We start from the raw sequence: 18,586 nt of genomic DNA, 5'->3' as shown, positions 1-18,586 counted from the left end.
AGTATGCTACCCCAGCATCTTCGAGATATTTTGCTTTGAAACAAAGCAAACGTAGTACACCTCTGGCCCTCCAGATGATGGTGATTTATTGTTCCCAGCAGCCCTACCCAACATAGATACTATAATGAATTGCAGATACTCAAATCTACAAATATAAACACAAAACTTGATTTATATTTGTTCTAAAAAGAATTCACTCAAAAAGAATAACTTTATATGTTTTTTCGAAGACTTCCCTTTCAGATTTTTGCTTACCATGAAGGAATTAATATCCAATATTAATATAGAAACAACAATGGCTAAAAATGGACTCTGTATTATAAACTCATGAGGGTAACTAAACAAAAAGTGTCCAACTTTCACTTCCGACCCTGATATGGCATAATTGTTAGTACTATGTACAAGACAGTTGGTTTGGCAATATATAAACAAACTAACAATTAATGTTTGTATTGAAGTACTATAGCTTTAAGAGGTAGTGTTGCAAATTGCCATAAGAGGGAGCCAGAAGCATGATTCTCTCTCTGCTCTTTTCTTTCTGCTGATTCACTGTGACTGATGTAGTGAGCTCTGTGTGTTCAATGGTAATTTAATGTATTTGTAAGCTATATGTCTGATATGTAAGACAAAGACAGGTGTGTAAGATTATTATTGTATTGAGAGATATTGACTGATTTGAAAGTGAATGTCCAGACTGTTTACCTTGACTGTGCTATTTCTAAAAATAAACACTATTTTATACAGTTTAATGTATCTGTCTTGTATGAATAATTACTCATATCTCCTGGATATCCGCTGGAATCCCACGTTTTCCTCTGTGCATGTCCTTAATAACCCAAGGGTCGTTCTACACACTCCTTAACAATATTCATGTTCAAGCTTTGATTAACAGATTCATTGCAAGGGAAAACAAATATTAAAAACCAAATATTAGCAACAGCAAAGCACATAACTCTGTGACATTAAAAAGAGTGATATGTTTTCTTACCTTTGCAACTTTGTGGTTCGCTGCTGTTTCATGTGAGGTATTTTTTAATCCATCTTTCAATTGTGCAAGAAACAAATCATATCCTTCTGTGCTTGATATATCTATCTTCTCTATGCAAGCAGACAACAATTGTTGAGCCTGAGATGCAAAAAGCAAATTTTTAACTTCTGACTAGTACTGGAATTATTAGTTCAATTTTTTTTCTTTCTATATATCTTTTGCAACAAAATTTAAGGAATAAGGCACACATGGAAACATATTTTAAGGCACTTAGTTATTATAAAAAAAACTCAGTACTCAAAAAAACCCATTTGAATCTAGTTCCAGATAAAAATCCAAAGTAAAAATAGAGAAAATGCTTCTTCACAAGAAATATATCCAAATTACTTTAGAAATAAACTACTACTATTGGGATATATCACCATCCTAAGGATAACCAGCAAAGCAAGCATTATGCCAAGCGATATTATAAAGTACTGGCAGAAGTTAGTTTAAAAAAGAGAAGATAATATCATCAAGTCTTATTTTCAAGTGGTATCATTTGCACTATACATTAAAATTAATAAAAATATAATTTAAAAGGAGATGCATGTATCATGATATACACTATAGTAAACACTCATAACAATAATAGTAAGTAGTAAGTATCCTTTGCAGTCGATGTAAAAACCAAAATTTGATTATTAGTAATAAATTATTATTAGCCCAAAAATGACTGGTAAGCCAAGTGGTCATCAGATTTGTAGTCACCCATGCTTTTAAAATGTTTCATAGTGAACCATTACAGTTCTTGTATTCTATACATCTCAAAGTAACTTATTTGTTACTAGAAAAAGGACAGAAACACCAGCCTGAAGATGACGAGTGGGACCTCGTCGAAACGTCGCCAGAAATTTCCAAATCCTACACGGGAAGAAACCCAAATATACCAAGACAGTCATATATATATGTATCAAATGTTTTTAGCTGAAATTTTAAAATTAAGGGAGACTAGGATGGTACCATTTTGGCCTTGTTAGTAATATATATACATATAAATGTAATATATATATATATGTAGATTGTTTTGAGTTCGGGTTTTGCCCCGTGTAATATTTTGCATGTCTATGTGACGTTTCGGTGAAATCACATTCACCATCATCAGGCTGAAGTTGCAAGCTTCGTGCTGCTGTAGATATAGTTTAGATATAGATATACAAAAACAACTATATTTACAGCAGCACGAAGCTTACAACTTCAGCCTGATGATGGTGAATGTGATTTCACCGAAATGTCGCATAGACACTCAAAATATTACACGGGGCAAAACCCGAACTCAGAACAATCTACACACACACACACACATATAAAACATTTGATACATATATATATATGACGGTCTTGGTATATTCGGGTTTCTTCCCGTGTAGGATTTGGAAATTTCTGGCGACGTTTCGATGAGGTCCCACTCATCATCTTCAGGCTGGTGTTTCTGTCCTTGTTCTAAGGCGAACACTGCGAGACCTAAGCTGCCTTCCTTCTATAAATACTGGTGGCTGGGTGTGGTTTGATAGCTCAGCAATTGCCTGCTGTGTAGAAACTTCCTGGTGAGTCATCTGGGGTTGTTGATGTAGCTAAAGTATGCTGATTAGTTAATGGTTGTTGATTAGGCGTGATATCCTGGGTAGTTGGAGCTTGCAGGCTACTTGATTGTTTTGCAATATGTGTTCTGAGTCTAGTTTCTGTTTTTATGGCTGGGTTACGTTTGAGGGCTGGTTTCCAGATGTCTGGTAGGCGGGAGGTATCATCCCGCTTGTTCATATTTTGGGGATGTTTTTCTATCTCGATGGCTTCCATTATTATTCTTTTGCTGTAGTGTTCTGTTTTGGAAATTAATTTAGTACTGTCAAAATCAATTTCATGTCCTGTAGTTTTGAAGTGTTGGAAAAGGGAGGAGGTTTTTTCTTTTCTTCCCCCCCCCCCCTTAATGCATTCATTATGCATTAAGGAAAAAAGAGAAAAAACCTCCTCCCTACTTCATGAGTATGACTACTGAGAGGTCCTGCATATCATGAAAATCAGAATCTGCACATGATAAATACAGGTAATACATATATTCATTAAGAAAAAGTTAAAAAGCAATTAGATCTGGTATGTGGGGTTTCTGTAGAAGTCTGATAGAAAGATTATTAATCACTCACCTCTGTCACTGGCAATTCAAGCTGAACTATATCATCTTGTTTAGAAACAGGAGTTTGCAGAGCTGTGTCCAACAACAAGATGCCATTCAGATCCTTCCTACATCCAACTGCATAATCATCCACAAAGATGACTTTATCCACTGCAGAAATGTACTGACATTTCACCCGACCGCCTGGCTTAGCTGAAAAATGTAAAAAACAAAACAATAAAATAAAGAGATTTTAATTCAAATCAAGAAAGCATATTCAGGGAATCCTGCTTAAATATACTGCAATATCCCCTCACTGATCATAGAGGGGAAAGTCTATCATGGAAGGACACTAGGCACGACTTCTCAGATGATTTTTACGAAGTTCCTGCTCCTTAAACATTTACACTGATACATATAAATGAATGGTATTCTAACTTCTAATACTGTAGCCTCTTTCAGGTATAGAGATACTTATTTTCCTTATTTTAATACACTTTAAGTTGAGAAATATCTGAAATGAAGCTGAAAAACCAAGAACACTAGGATTTTTAAATACAACATTATTCTAATTTTTGTAGAAGAAATGTTTATAAGTACAGACAAGTATGTTTCAACAATCCAAGACCTATTCAGTATAATTTTGATAAAAAATATCTTCCAAACATCCATCTAATTCATATCATAATAATTTATTTCACATGACATGAGTCTTTATTGATTAGCCCTTGGGCTATATCAAAGTGCAAAGTTCCAGAAATAAATTATTACTAACATTTGATAAAGTTCCAGAAACAAATTATTACTAACATTTGATAAAAAACATTTTAAAAGGGAATTTGATAAAATACAATTTTAAATGAAATATCTTCCAATCAGTCATCTAATTTATAACCTAATGATTTATTTAAAATAGTACTGTTTTAGTACTAAATAAATTTACCAAGTTGTTCAATCTTTGATGAAAAATAATCTGAACAAAAGACATAATTGTTATGCATTCTGAAAAGGAAAAGCACACACGCGTATGCACACACTTGTGGCAAACATTATCAAGAGCAGTAAAAAGAAATTATTCTTTATATAGAAGTATATAAAAGACTATGAATACTAGTTCTGCCTTTGTTCAACAAAGTGTTTTAAGTGACATAGGAATTGAATAAGATTTATTATCAGTCCCTGAACTCATTATCAGTCCCTGATCACATGACTACAGCACCCCTGTAGTCATGTGATCAACATTTGACTACTTGACAGCCTGCCAGAAATTGAGATGGCACAGGCAATGCAAGTGTCTTATCCACCTCCTCCATGTATGCCCCTTTGCACCTATGCACTCCCCAGGCCCTGACATTGTAGCTGATCTTTGCTGTCCTCTGGCTCCCACTGCTGACCAAGTTATGCCCAGCTTGAAATGGGGAAGATGGCCTTACATGGTGCCTTGTGAAGGGCCAGGGCTGCTACATTGCACTAGAAGGAAGATGGTGAAAATCTCCTGAAGTTGCAGAATGCAGGATCTCAAGAGTACAGAGCAGTGAAGTCACCTGGGACAGATGCTTCATTCTGCAATGCTGGGCAGCAGCTTTGCTGGTTGGTGGTTTCACACTGCACCTCTGGGATTTCCTAGCGTGACTTCATGTTGCAGTGCTAGGTGGCAGTTTTACACAGCACCACTGGGGCTTCTAGAAGAGATGACTATGCATTGTGGTGTGTTGGACAAAGGCTTTGTGCTGTACTGCTGGGGCTTCATGGAGCAGCTGCTTTGTGCTGTGTTGTTGGGCCTGGTTGGACTCTCCTTGCACTGCAAAAAAATTGCTGCTGTACAGGGCTTCTTGTAACTCCAGAACTTCAGCACACCCAGAAGACAGTGATCAATGGTGTGGCAGCCAGCTTCAGAAACATGAGGTTCTGGGGCTACTTACCACCTGCACAGCAGAGTGCAAGGTATCCAAAAAGGTAGATTGGGGAGGAGGTGAAGAGACACATGAGGTCCTGGTCCTGTCCAAAACCAGATGGTTCCCTCAATAAATGAGCTGCTGCTTTTTCAGCAAAGTTATGAATTTTTTAGCTTAACATTGTAATTGGATTGGTGGGTATTGGATTTGTTATTATGTATTGTTTTTTTACTTTGTTGTGAGCCGCCCCGAGTTTGCGGAGAGGGGCAGCATATAAATCCAGTAAATCTAATCTAATCTAATCTAATCTAATCTAATCCAAAATTCATTTTGGTATAATCAGTGGGAAAACTTCACTGGTGTGCCTGCCATAAACATATCAAATTGAGCTGTGAATGTAGAATTGATCCTGGTTCTGGCAAGCTCAGAAGCATTTCCTGAGCTGCAATTTGTTGTGCTGCCATGGGTTGAGGCAAATTCTGCCTCAGCTGTTGCATTAGCTTTATCATGGCATTCTGCAGTGATCATTTGTCCATCTACTAGTTTCTGGGGTTGCAACAAGGCTGCTGCCAGATGTTTGGTGGATAGTAGAGTTTCTTGACCATCAGAGGACATTCCTGAAATTCCTCTCCTTCCAAGAGTAGGAGACTTGCAATATTGATGTCAGTCTTATCAGGTAGACCAGACAGGAAACACAACAGATAAGCTAACTTCACTTTATTGTGAAGCTATGGTAACAGAATGTCAGGCCCAGCTCAAGAATGACATAGAGCAAGTCAGTCAAAGTTCAGTTATTTATTTGCTTGTATTCAACACCCACAGTTTTGCCAGGATTAACCTTTAATATTCTCACACTCATAGATATACCTGGGATGTTCTAGGAATTGGCTAGCGCACTCTGTCTCCTATTTAACCCCAGGTTATATTCCCTCTTTGTCTTGCCCCTTTCCCTTCTAACACATAAATTTAGGCTGCTAAGGGCAATATCTCCAGCCCAGCTAAAGTGAAAGCCTTACAAAATTTCAAAATCATAATGGATGATAAATAAGAGAGAAGAGTGAATGAACCCTTACAGAACAATATGATAAAACATGTGATGTGATTCCCTCGCTTAAATTTCTTTGGAGATCCGTATCCCAAATTCACTGTTTGAATTTAGATTTAGATTGCTGGACTGCAAAAGACCAATTGTTTTTTGATTATTTAAGTCGCAGATATGAGTTCTAGACAAAAAGTTCTTTCTCTACAGTTCTTTCTCTGCCTGTAAAATTACTGGATCCAGTAAAGCCAGTACAATTACTGGAAATGTGCTAACTGAGAATTGTTTGCTGCTTAACTTGTGAAAGACAACATAGACTAAAAAGCGGGGGAAATACAAGAAGCAACAATGAAAACAGAACTACCACAAATGTAAATACAAGGCCTGAATGAAAATTTGTCAGGTTAATATCCAGAGAGAATGAATTGATTGAATGAAAGAGGGTGTGGAAGACATTAGAACAAAATGGAAAAAATGTATGCTACAGACTGATGCAAGATATATGGAGATGTTAATGAGGAATGTGGTGCAATGATGAAGTGAAAGAGACTATGAATGCATAAAATGATTGGTGCAAAAAAATAAAATAGCATATTGTCTACGGTATATAGTAAAAATAGCACAGAATGATTACAATTTAAAAAGCAATCAAACTACTGAATTATTTTGGTGGAAATTTTAAAAAAGTGTTCTGGAACTAGATGAAGATAGCTAAACAAGGATGTTCCAGCAGAATAAACAGAATGTTTTTGCTTCTGTTGATTTGGGATAAAACTAAATTCAGAAAGCTCTCAGAATACTAGAATATATGGTGATCAGACATATTTGATGTGTGTTACACACAACCCAGGCTCTCTCAGTTTAGTAGTTTCCAATAAGATACTCCCACTGGCCAGCCTGCTTCTATGTCTTCCCAGTCTCTTTTTTCTCTCCCTCAGCCTCAACTGTCACCAGTATCCTGTACTATTGATGGTCTTAGCAATAATGAAAAATCTGCAAGCACTGCATAGCCCAGTGGCCCAACCACTTCCTTCTGGTGACTTTACTCAGTCATTTACTCAGGACTTTACTCCTGGACCCAGCTCCATGTTACCTGCATGGATATTGGTTGTAATTTATTTAAATAAATAAATTACAACCAATATCCATGCAGGTGACATGGAGCTGGGTCCAGAAGATTGTCAACACTTCTTTGGGGGGGGTGGGTCCTTCCCGGCTCCCTGCAAGGAGGCACTTGTGTGCCCCCTCCTCAAGAAACCTTCCCTGGATCCAGCCATTCTTAATAACTATCGTCCAGTCTCCAACCTTCCATTCATGGGGAAGGTTGCTGAGAAGGTGGTGTCACTCCAGCTCCAGCGGTCCTTGGAAGAAGCCAATTATCTAGGCCCTCAACAGTCAGGATTCAGGCCCAGCTACAGCATGGAAACTGCTTTGGTCGCGCTGATGGATGACCTCTGGCGGACCCGGGACAGGGGTTTATCCTCTGTCCTGGTGCTTCTTGACCTCTCAGCGGCTTTCGATACCATCGACCATTGAATCCTTCTACACTGACTGGAGGGGTTGGGAGTGGGAGGCACTGTTCTACAGTGGTTCTCCTCCCAACTCTCCGGTCGGTCACAGTCGGTGCTAGTGGGGGGTCAGAGGTCGACCTCTAGGTCTCTCCCATGTGGAGTACCTCAGGGATCGGTCCTCTCCCCCCTGCTGTTTAATATCTACATGAAACCGCTGGGTGAGATCATCTAAGGGCATGATGATACCCAGTTATACATCTCCACCCCATGTCCAGTCAGCGAAGCAGTTGAAGTGATGTGCCGGTGCCTGTTTTGGTCTGGATGGGTGTCAACAGGCTCAAACTCAACCCTGACAAGACGGAGTGGCTGTGGGTTTTGCCTCCTAAAGACGATTCCATCTGTCCTTCCATTACCCTGGGGGGGGATTACTGACCCCCTCAGAGAGGGTCTGCAACTTGGGCGTCCTCCTCGATCCACAGCTAACATTAGAGCACCATCTTTCAGCTGTGGCGAGGAGGGCGTTTGCCCAGGTTCACCTGGTGCACCAGTTGCGGCTCTATTTGGACAGGAGTCTCTGCTCACAGTCGCTCATGCCCTCATCACCTCGAGGTTTGACTACTGCAACGCTCTCTACATGGGGTTATCTTTGAAAAGTGTTCGGAAACTTCAGATCGTGCAGAATGCGGCCGCGAGAGCTATCATGGGCTTTCCCAGATATGCCCATGTTTCATCAACAAGTGTTGGTAATGACCTATAAAGCCCTTCATGGCATTGGACCAGAGTACCTACAAGATTCTTCGAGTCTTCGGAGAGGGGCGGCATACAAGTCCAACAAATAAATAAATAAATAAATAAATAAAGATTGCCTTCCGCCGCATGAATCCCAGCGGCTGATTAGGTCCCAGAGTTCTCCGGGTCCTGTCGACAAAACAATGCCGTCTGGCGGGCCCCAGGGGAAGAGCCTTCCCTGTGGTGGCCCTGGCTCTCTGAAATCAACTGCCCCCGGAGATTCAAACTGCCCCTACCCTCCTCGCCTTCCGCAAAATGCTAAATACTCACCTTTGCCACCAGGCGTGGGGGAATTAATCTCCCCCCCCTCCTTTTCTCGCTGACCTTTATTATGTTTATGTTCAGTGGGACTGAGTGTGTATGAAAAATTGCTTCTACTTACAAACTTTTCTACTTAAGAACCTGATCACGGAACCAATTAAGTTCTTAAGTAGAGGTACCACTATATCCCTTTATTCTTTGGTTGTGAGTTGTCAAGAGTTTGGTTTTAAACTGGACAATCACAAAGATGTATTTTTATCCAAATTTCATTAATAGGGAAAAAAGTGTCAGAAAAGAAAATACAGATACAGTGATCCCCCGGGTATTGCGATCCCGATCATTGCGAAACGGCTATATGGCGATTTTTCAACCCGGAAGTCAAAACACCATCTGCGCATGCGCGCCCTTTTTTTCTATGGCCACGCATGCGTCGATGGCGCCGGGCAGATCAGCTGCTGGGCGGCTTCCCTGGGTCTTCCCCCTCTTGCTGGCGGGAGGGCGAGCGGCAGGCATCAGCGAGGAGTTTCCCCACCGCCCACGCAAACTCCTCGCTGCTGCCGCGCCCGCCGCTTGTCTTGTCCGCCGCCTGCCTGCCCGCGCGCCCGCTGCTCGCGCGCCCTTCGCCCGCCCACGCCGTTCGCTCGCGCCGCTTCCCAGCTGAGTCCTGAAGCGAATTGGCCTCAGGACTCAGCTGGGAAGCGGCGCGAGCGAGCGGCGCGAGCGAACGGCTTGTCCGCCGCCTGCCTGCCCTTCGCCCGCCCTTCGCCCCGCCCACGCCGTTCGCTCGCGCCGCTTCCCAGCTGAGTCCTGAAGCGAATTGGCTTCAGGACTCAGCTGGGAAGCGGCGCGAGCGAGCGGCGTGAGCGAACGGCTTGTCCGCCGCCTGCCCACGCGCCTGCCCTTCGCCCGCCCACACCGTTCGCTCGCGCCGCTTCCCAGCTGAGTCCTGAAGCGAATTGGCTTCAGGACTCAGCTGGGAAGCGGCGCGAGCGAGCGGCAAAGGTTTTTCTTATTTTGAATATTCCGAGTGGGCTAGCAGGGAGATAGGGAGCGCGTACAACCGCCCGTGCGCCCCCGACATTGAATATCACCTTTGCCGCCGGCCCCGCCTCTCCTACAACCCCCTTGCTGAGAGCCCGGGACGAAAGTGCTCTCGGCAAAGGTGAGGCGGGCAGGGCGTGCACGCGTCACCGCTGAGAAGAACGGAGAGAGAACGAGAGTGAGTGAGAGCAACAGACAGCAAGATAGAGAGAAAGTGAGAAAGGGGGGGAGAGAAAGAGATAGCAAGAGAGAGAGAACAAGAGAGAGAAAGAGCGTGAGAAAGAAAACAAGAGAGAAAGAGTGAGAGAGAGACAAAGCAAAAGAGACAGAAAGAGGGGGAGAGAGAGAGAAAGAGAGAGGGGGAGAGAAAGAGAGGGAGAAAGAGAGAGGGGGGAGAGATAGCAAGAGAAGGAGAGAGAGAAAGAGAGAGGGAAAGGGGGGAGAGATAGCAAGAGAGGGAGAGAGAGAAAGAGAGAGGGAGAGGGGGGAGAAAGAGAGAGGGGGGGAGAGATAGCAAGAGAGGGAGAGAGAGAAAGAGAGAGGGAAAGGGGGGAGAGATAGCAAGAGAGGGAGAGAGAGAAAGAGAGAGGGAGAGGGGGGAGAGAAAGAGAGAGGGAGAGGGGGGAGAGATAGCAAGAGAGGGAGAGAGAGAAAGAGAGAGGGAAAGGGGGAGAGAGGGGGGAGAGAAAGAGAGAGAGGGAGAGAGAGAGAGGAGATAAAGGAAGAGAAAGGAAGAGAAAGAAAGAAAGAGGGATAGAAAGAGAGAGAGAGTGAGAGATGCTCAGTGAGCCTTTCTTTGAAGTTGCCTTTCTTTCTTTCTTTCTCTTTCTTTCTTTCTCTTGCTCTCTTGCTCTTTCATTCTTTTTTCTTTCTCTTTCTTTCTTTCTTTCTCTTTCTCTCCTTCCTTCCCTCCTTCCATTTCTTTCATTCCCCCTCTCTATTTTTATTTCTCTTTCATTTTCTTTCTTTCTCTCTTTCTTGCTTTCTTTCTTACTCTTTTTCTTTCTCTCTTTTACCTTCCCTTCCTCTATTTCTTCTTTTCTTTCTCCTTCCTACCTTCTTCCCCCCCTCCCTCCCTCCCTCCAGTCCTTCCTCTCTTACTCTCCCCTTTCATAAGTTTCCTTGCTTCCTTCCTCTGTTCCTGTCCCTTCCCCCTTTCTTTCTTTCTTTCTTTCCTTCCTTCCCTCCCTCCATTTCTTGCTTTCCTTTTCCTTCCTCCCTTTCCTCCCTCACTCCCTTCTTTCACTCCTTCCTCTCTTCCTCTCCCCTTTCACACCTTTCCTTGCTTCCTTTGCACCCTTCTTCTGTTCCTGTCCCTTCCCTCTTTCCTTCCTTCCTTCCTTCCCACCCTCCGTCCATTCATTCACCCATTCCTCTCTTGATCGCCCCTTTTACCATTCCTTCCTCCCTCCCTCCCTTCCTCCCTCCTTCCTTCATAGCTCGCCCTCGCCTTTCTTCCCTTCTTTCCAGATGGGAGTGCCCCCTCAAGACACCCGCCTGACTGCTGGTACCCTGCTTTTTCTCTCCCCTCGTCCTTTCCAGCTCCTCGCATTTGCTGGCTGGGGAATTCTGGGAGTTGAAGTCCAGATATCTTCAAGTTGCCAAGGTTGGGAAACACTGGCCTATGGGACCGCCTTGCTTGGCGTGAAGCGGGAAATGATCCCCGGGGGATGGAGTGGCTTGGCAACTTAAAATAGTTTTAAAATGGCGGGGGGGGGGGGGCAGACACTTAGGCTGTATGGGCCCCCAAAATTCCTGATGGTGGCCCTGGCGGTTATTATATGATTATTCTATAGTTCCAGTAAAACTAAGGTCAAGTTGTTGCTATCATAATCTTATGAATAAAGTTAATTCTGGGAACATCGGGTTTTATTTACAGCTATTTTCAGATGATTATCTAACATCTTCTTAAAAACTTAAAAAAAGTAGTTTTAAAATGGCGGGGGGGGGCAGACACTTAGGCTGTATGGGGCCCCAAAATTCCTGATGGCGGCCCTGGGTCCAAAGACGGGCTACAAAAATGGTGGAAAGTCTTAAGCATAACACTTATCAGGAAAGACTTAATGAACTCAATCTGTATAGTCTGGAGGACAGAAGGGAAAGGGGGGAAGTGATTGAAACATTTAAATATGTTAAAGGGTTTAAATAAGGTTCAGGAGGGAAGTGTTTTTAATAAGAAAGTGAACACAAGAACAGGGTGGCACAATCTGAGGTTAGTTGGGGGAAAGATCAGAAGCAATGTGAGAAAATATTATTTTATTGCAAGAGTAGTAGATGCTTGGAACAAACTTCCAGCAGACGTGGTTTGTAAATCCACAGTGACTGAATTTAAACATGCCTGGGATAAACATATATCCATCCTAAGATAAAATAAAGCAAATAGTATAAGGGCAGACTAGATGGACCATGCTGTCAATCCTCTATGTTTCTATGTCTAGATGGCAATGAACATGCTCAGAGGTAGGAAACATATTTACACAAGCACAGAGGATGCTAAAAGAAGATATAAAGTGCATTCTAGGAAAAGGCAATTTGGCATTAGTGGCCTAACCGTTCACCTCAGCTTGACCTAGCAGATCCCATTGCAACCAAAAAGTCTGATTGGCCAGGCCATGAAACAGACTCTCTGATGCCTCTTATGCTTAGTGCTTCTTTCTGACAAGAATCAGTCTATGCAGGCCAGGCAGCAGGAAAGCAGAAAGGTTGGGAAGTAGTGTTATCTGAGGAAGAAAAGGTGCAGTGGCCAAGGTGGAAGAGTAGTTCTGGCTACTCTGCCATACAGATCTCTCTGTCAGACAAGGAGTAGGAAAGACTGTAAGAAATTGAACAAGCAATCTCTCTCTGCTAGGCAGAAGCAAGAAAGGACAGACTCTGGTAACAAGAAGAGATTAGAGAAACTGAAAGTAAATTTAAAAAATGAAACTTATTTCTCTCAGATAGAAAAGGGAAAATAAGGTAAGAATAGGTCTGCTCACATTGGAATGTATTTCCTAGATTATATTATAAAGCAAAAATATTGGAATTACATTGCAGTGTTCCTTCGATTTTTGCGGGGGATGCGTTTCGAGACCGCCCGCGAAAGTTGAATTTCCACGAAGTAGAGATGTGGAAGTAAATACACCATTTTTGGCTATGGATCGTATTACAAGCCTTCCCTTAACACTTAAAACCCCCAGAATTACCATTTCCCATTCCCTTAACAACCATTTACTCACCATTATTATTGGTACTCACCATTGAATAAGACACTTGGTAATCCTGATATTTATAAACATAATTATTTATTACCAATAAATTTTTTTGTTATTTATTTGCAAAAATTATTAGTTTGGCGATGATGTATGACATCATCGGGCGGGAAAAACCGTGGTGTAGAAAAAAACCCGTGAAGTATTTTTTAATTAATATTTTTTGAAAAACTGTGGTATAGACTATTCGTGAAGTTCGAACCTGCAAAAATCGAGGGAACACTAATAATAAAAAATATTGTATTCTAAGTGGCCAAAGTGAAGTAGCTGTTTTACAGTAATTTTTTAAATAAGCAACTTTTATAACATATTGTGGTAATAATTTTTTACCTACCAGTGTTTTACATCAATGCATGAAAACACTTTGTGTTACAGTCATTGCTCTTTTCAGCAAAATCCACCTCAATCAACTCTTCAATTAGGAAAATGGAAAACCTACTCAACTGATAAACTACATCAAATCTTCTAGTTCTACTCAAACACTGATAGCTTTCAAATGAGTGTTCAATGTATCCTAGATGATCTAGTAAACCTGCACCTTGAGGGAAATGATTTGCAGTGATTCTGGCCCCTCCTGTCAAGCCATGTCTTGATGCTGAGTCTTCAGCTCTACACTTAAGTCACTATCTTATGCTGTTCCACAGGATTCCATCTTTTCCTGTGTGCTGTTTATGTTCACATGAAACTACTCGTGTAGGTCATTCATATTTCATCTGAAATATGATTAGTATTCTGATAATATATAGCTCCAAAATATTTTCCATTTCATTCCAACAAAGCAATCATTATATATGACCATTGATTAAATTGATAATGAACTTAATGAAAGAAAACACATTGAAATTCACTACTTAAATTCAAAAGAGATTTCTTGTTAAAATAATGATGATGATGAACCACTATTCTAAATCGAATAATAAGCCTACAATATATTTTTTAATTCTCAACTGTTACTAGTTTTTCTGCTCATGGCTGCAGCAAGAATTACATTTTTAAAAATTATATCCCATTGGACCAATTGATGTAATCTGACCATTTATTTTATTATGTCCCAGTTTGATTAGATAGTTCTCGATTTATAACCACAATTGAGCTCAATTTTTTTAAGTGAGACATTTGTTAAGCAGGTTTTCCCCCATTTACGACCTTTCTTGCCACAATTGCTAAGTGAACCACTGCAAATTAAGTTGGTAACAATGTTATTAAGTGAATCTGGCTTCCCCATTGACTTTGCTTTTCAGAAGTTTGCAAAAGACGATTACATGATCCCGGGTCACTGTAACCACCATAAATAAAAGTCAATTGTCAAGCATCTGAATTTTGATCCACTAACCAAGGGGATAATTCAATGGTCATTAAGTGTGATAAACAATCATAATTCCCTTTTTTCACTGATGGTGTAAGTTCGAATGGTCACTAAACAAATTGCTGTAAATCGAGGACTACCTATAACTGCAATGTACTCCACTCTTTAGAACAGCGGTCTTGAATATTTGGAAATTGCAATTAATAGACACTATAATAGCTAGACTACTAAGTGGTACAAAATTACCAAGATGACATGATAGGAATAGTTGCGGGTTGACAGTGTGTAGCAGAAAAATAAGTGGGTGCAACAGGATAATCAAACCCTGCCCCTTTTAAAATGTAACAAAGGCCCATAAACAAGAGAAAGCTGTTGCTATTTTGATGCTATTGATGACCCTGCAGAATGCAGATGCCCCATAACTTGATAATATTGAAAAATCTACATTGGTTGTCAAATGATTTTCAAGTATAACTAAAGGTATTAGTGCTAATTACCAACGTCCCCAAAAAGGTCATGATCTGACTAACAAGATTTTCCTCTCAGATCTATGGGAGATGCTTTCAGAGGCCAACCTACCTTTTGTTGCTTCATTTTCTTCGCCTTTAGAACACTTGTAAACACTCTCTTTACTGAGGCCTTTAACATTATTTGTGATTTAATTCTTATTTTTCTTTTCTACATTTTATGCTGTTTTAACCTGTAAAGGCTCAATTATTTATTTTGAACAGAAAGGTGCCATTTAAAACTTGCGTGTAAATAAAGCATAATTCATACGACCACAACACTTACCATAATTTTCAGAGTATAGGACACATCTTTTTACTCCCCAAAAGAGGGTGAAAACTTGGGTGTGTCTTGTACACCAAATGTAGCCCCACTCAGACGTCCCCCACCCTTTGGCCTCTGCCTCCCAGCAATTTACCTCCTTGCAGCGAAGAGAACAGAGCCTGTTAAGCCAAGCAACTCATTATTCATTTATTTATTTATTCAAAAAATTTTTAATGCCGCCCTTCTCCTTAGACTTAGGGAGGCTTACATGTTAGCAATAGCACTTTTTATCAGAGACAGCATATTGCCCCCACAATCCAGGTCCTCATTTTACCTACCTTGGAAGGATGGAAGGCTGAGTCACTGACCTGCACATCTTGTAAATTATCTAGCAGATTATCAGATTTCCGACTGTCAGCAAATTTCACCAGCCAACTACTAAACTGAAACTGAAACTAGCTGAAAGGAGGCAAGTCAATAACTATAAATGTCCGTAGAATGTTCAAATTATTAGTTATCTTAAAAAATTGCTTTATTATTTTTTAAACAACAAAATTAAACATCTTCTTTTAAATAGCAGAGAATAACTATACTTCCAGAAAGCCACACTAATAGTACCATAATGTACATTTCTCTAATTCTTTGCTATTTCTATGGGTCAGGCACACATGAACATAAATACACAGCAAAAAGTGTATATTATCTATGTTGTTTGCTGTGAGGCAGAGGCAGAATTTTTTTCCTTGTTTTTCTCCCCCCAAACTAAGGTGTGTCTTATATTCCAGTGCATCTTATATGCCAAAAAATACAGCAAGTGTTCTATAGTCATCTTCTACCTTTTAAATTATTTTTGCACAAAAACATTCTTATCACAGGTGTTTCTGGTTCTCACTATAAATATCAATTTACCAATTTTTTAAAAAACCCTACCACAGCCATCCTACTAAGAAATGATAAACTAGGGTTACATTTCCTTGTTTTAAACACATTTTTCAAACTTTGAAGTATATTGCATTAAAAAAAATTGACCAACATAACAAAATTCTGTAGAGGTTAATAACCTACAACTACTTCAACATGTTGCTATATTCCACTTCAAAGTAACATTATAGGAAAAGCAGAAATCTGTTTAGTTGTAACATTTAATATACAGAAACACAACATTCACCACCTAATTTAATAACAAATACCCAAAACATTTAGGCTTTAACAGTTGCCAAATCTAGTTAACGGGTATCTGTATTTTTTTTAATATAAACCTTAATTAAGCGCTTGGCCTTATTGTCATGCACTCAAAAGCCCAATTGGGGATGTCTTATTTTGGGGGGAAACAGGGTAGACATACTTTGGTAAATTACAGTATATGTTGGTAATCACCAGCTACCACATGGATATATCCATTTGAAGAAACTAATTTTAGTCAAACACCCCCCCCCCACTTGTCTCTTTAACAATTGGTACAGTCATAGTTTTAAGAAAGGGGGGGAAGGGGGGTAAGTCAGAATCTGAAATAAATTTCAAGAACTGGGTTCCTGTCACTCTTGGCTCAAAGTTGCCCTTCCTTTTCAGCACTGCCATGTGGAATGACAGCGGTGGGCCTTGAGCTCTAAGCATTTCCGGAGCCGAGAAACCCTTTGCTTTAAAAACAAAACCATTTGTGAAGTGGGGAAAAAGAAAAAAGAAAGTAGGGAGCCGGTTACAGGAAGGCAACTTTGGACTTCCACTTCTCTCCTCCTCCTCCTCCTCCACCTCCAAAGCGAGCAACCCGGCCGGCCTTTCTTTATTGGCTTCGGCTCTACGTCCCTCCCGAGTCACAATTCGAAAGAATTAAAAGCGGCGGGTGGCTCAAGAGACAAAAAAAGAGAGAAAGAAACCGGCTGTGGCCTTCGCGCTCTTGTCAAGCAAGCAAACGGACTTCCAAGCCCCGAAGGCCAACCGTCACATTCACACACACACACACCCGGGACAGATGGAAAAAGCCACCCGCGAGCGGGAGAGGAGAAACACGGGAGGACACGGCGGGCTTTTCTTCCCCCAAATGCCGCCCGCTCTCCCTACGGAAAAATCCGCGGCGCTCGCTTGGCCGCTGTTTCCCCCCCCCCCCCCCCCCCACACACACACAAACACACATTTCCCGCCACACACGGGGGGTGGGGGGGCGTTTTCGGACAGGCCTATGACCGACAACCCTCCCCGCCCGCCTCACCGTTGAGCGCCGACGCCTGCAGCGTAGCTCCTGAGGTGCCGTCGATGACTTTGATGGCGCCGCGGGCGGTCACGGCCAGGATGGCGTTGAGCGCCGGGTGGTAACATAGGCTGCAAAGCCCGTCGGCGTCGCAACGCAGGCAGCCGTCCCGCAGCAGCAACCACTCGCAGGGGCCTGGACCCGGCCCCGGTCCTGATCCTGGACCCGGCCCGGTCGACACCGGGCCCGAGGAACAAGACGCTCCCCCGGCCTCCTCCGCCGCCATCGCGCAGGACAAGAGGCCCGGCGGAGCCGCTCAGTGACAGTCCCGAGAGGAGCCGCCGCCACCACCAGTCAGCATCCGGGTCCGGAGAAAGGGGGAGGGGAAAAAAGGGAGAGGGGAAGAGAGAGAGAGAGAGAGAAAGGAGAGGGAGCCGAGCGTCCGCAGGAAGTGACGTAACTGCGCCGGAAGCAGAATGCCGCTAAGAAACCGCTTCTCAAGTGTTATACCGGTAGGTGCCTGTGAAAGGGCGGAAGGAGAATTGACATGCGCCCTACTGCCTCCTGAGGCGATTCCTAGGAAGAGCTCGCTTTTAAGTCACCTGACCAGTGGACGCTACCTATTCCTGCCTCTGTAGTCAGATAGGTCTCCGCTCTCCAGCCTACCTTTAATGGCGGGTGTATTTATTTCGTAAACTGATGAAATAGAACTACTAGGAAGGAGGGAGGGAGGGAAGGAAGGAAGGAAGAGAGGAAAACAAAACAAAACCCAGGTTTCAGATTTTGAGAGAAAACCGATTTTTCTGCAATTTTGGGCAGCCTTCAAAATTTTGGAGCCTCCGAATGTAAAAAGACTTGAGTGCTAGAGACAGTAACTTTTAGAGCCCAGTCGGTCGAACAAGGCTGACTGCAGACCGCTTCTTGATTCTCATTGGTTTGGGGTCTCTGTAAAGCCTAATATAAATTTATTTTATGTTTGTTTGCTTAGATTTCTAAGCCCCCCAACTGCTTCCGGACTCTGGGTGGGGTACAACAATTTAAAAACAATCAAAAAGCAATTAAAACCCTTAGAAATAAGAAATAAAACCATTCATTTCTTTATTATAGATGGGCCAAGCGGGTAAAGATTTATAGCGTTTATTTTCACAGCCACAGCTTGACTGTGTATTGGGATAGGGAGATAATACCACATTTCCATGTATTGAAAGTAAGTAGTAAATCCCACTTTGGGTGTTTTTAAAAAGATATTTGGATTCCTGTTTAAGTTGTGGAAGTTCTCCTTTTGAATTGCTCTTTTATTTCCTCTACTTTTTACTGTTTCCAAGGAAATACTGTAACAAGGTCTTGAGCTGTTTGAGCCCTTGGATAGCAATATTTTGGACTGATACAACAAAATAATTGTT

At 41.9% G+C, this 18,586-nt stretch overlaps 1 protein-coding gene across 11 annotated transcripts in view; it reads right to left on the bottom strand.

The window, feature by feature from the left end:
* BIRC6 (baculoviral IAP repeat containing 6) overlaps positions 1-17,547 on the bottom strand; it is a 165,159-nt gene extending 147,612 nt beyond the window's left edge. For all 11 annotated transcript variants that reach the window (XM_070734154.1, XM_070734156.1, XM_070734158.1 and 8 more), the window contains exons 1-3: positions 17,205-17,547; positions 3,169-3,350; positions 989-1,126 (exon numbers count right to left, since the gene is read on the bottom strand). In XM_070734154.1, coding sequence (XP_070590255.1) covers positions 989-1,126; positions 3,169-3,350; positions 17,205-17,469 — 585 coding nt within the window. In that variant the 5' untranslated portion in view covers positions 17,470-17,547. The remainder of the gene's footprint in view (positions 1-988; positions 1,127-3,168; positions 3,351-17,204) is intronic.
* Between the last annotated feature and the right edge of the window lie 1,039 nt (positions 17,548-18,586).

This window comes from Erythrolamprus reginae, chromosome 1 (genome assembly GCF_031021105.1).
Source record: "Erythrolamprus reginae isolate rEryReg1 chromosome 1, rEryReg1.hap1, whole genome shotgun sequence".
NCBI lineage: Eukaryota > Metazoa > Chordata > Lepidosauria > Squamata > Dipsadidae > Erythrolamprus > Erythrolamprus reginae.
This window is presented reverse-complemented; position numbering and strand designations above follow the sequence as displayed.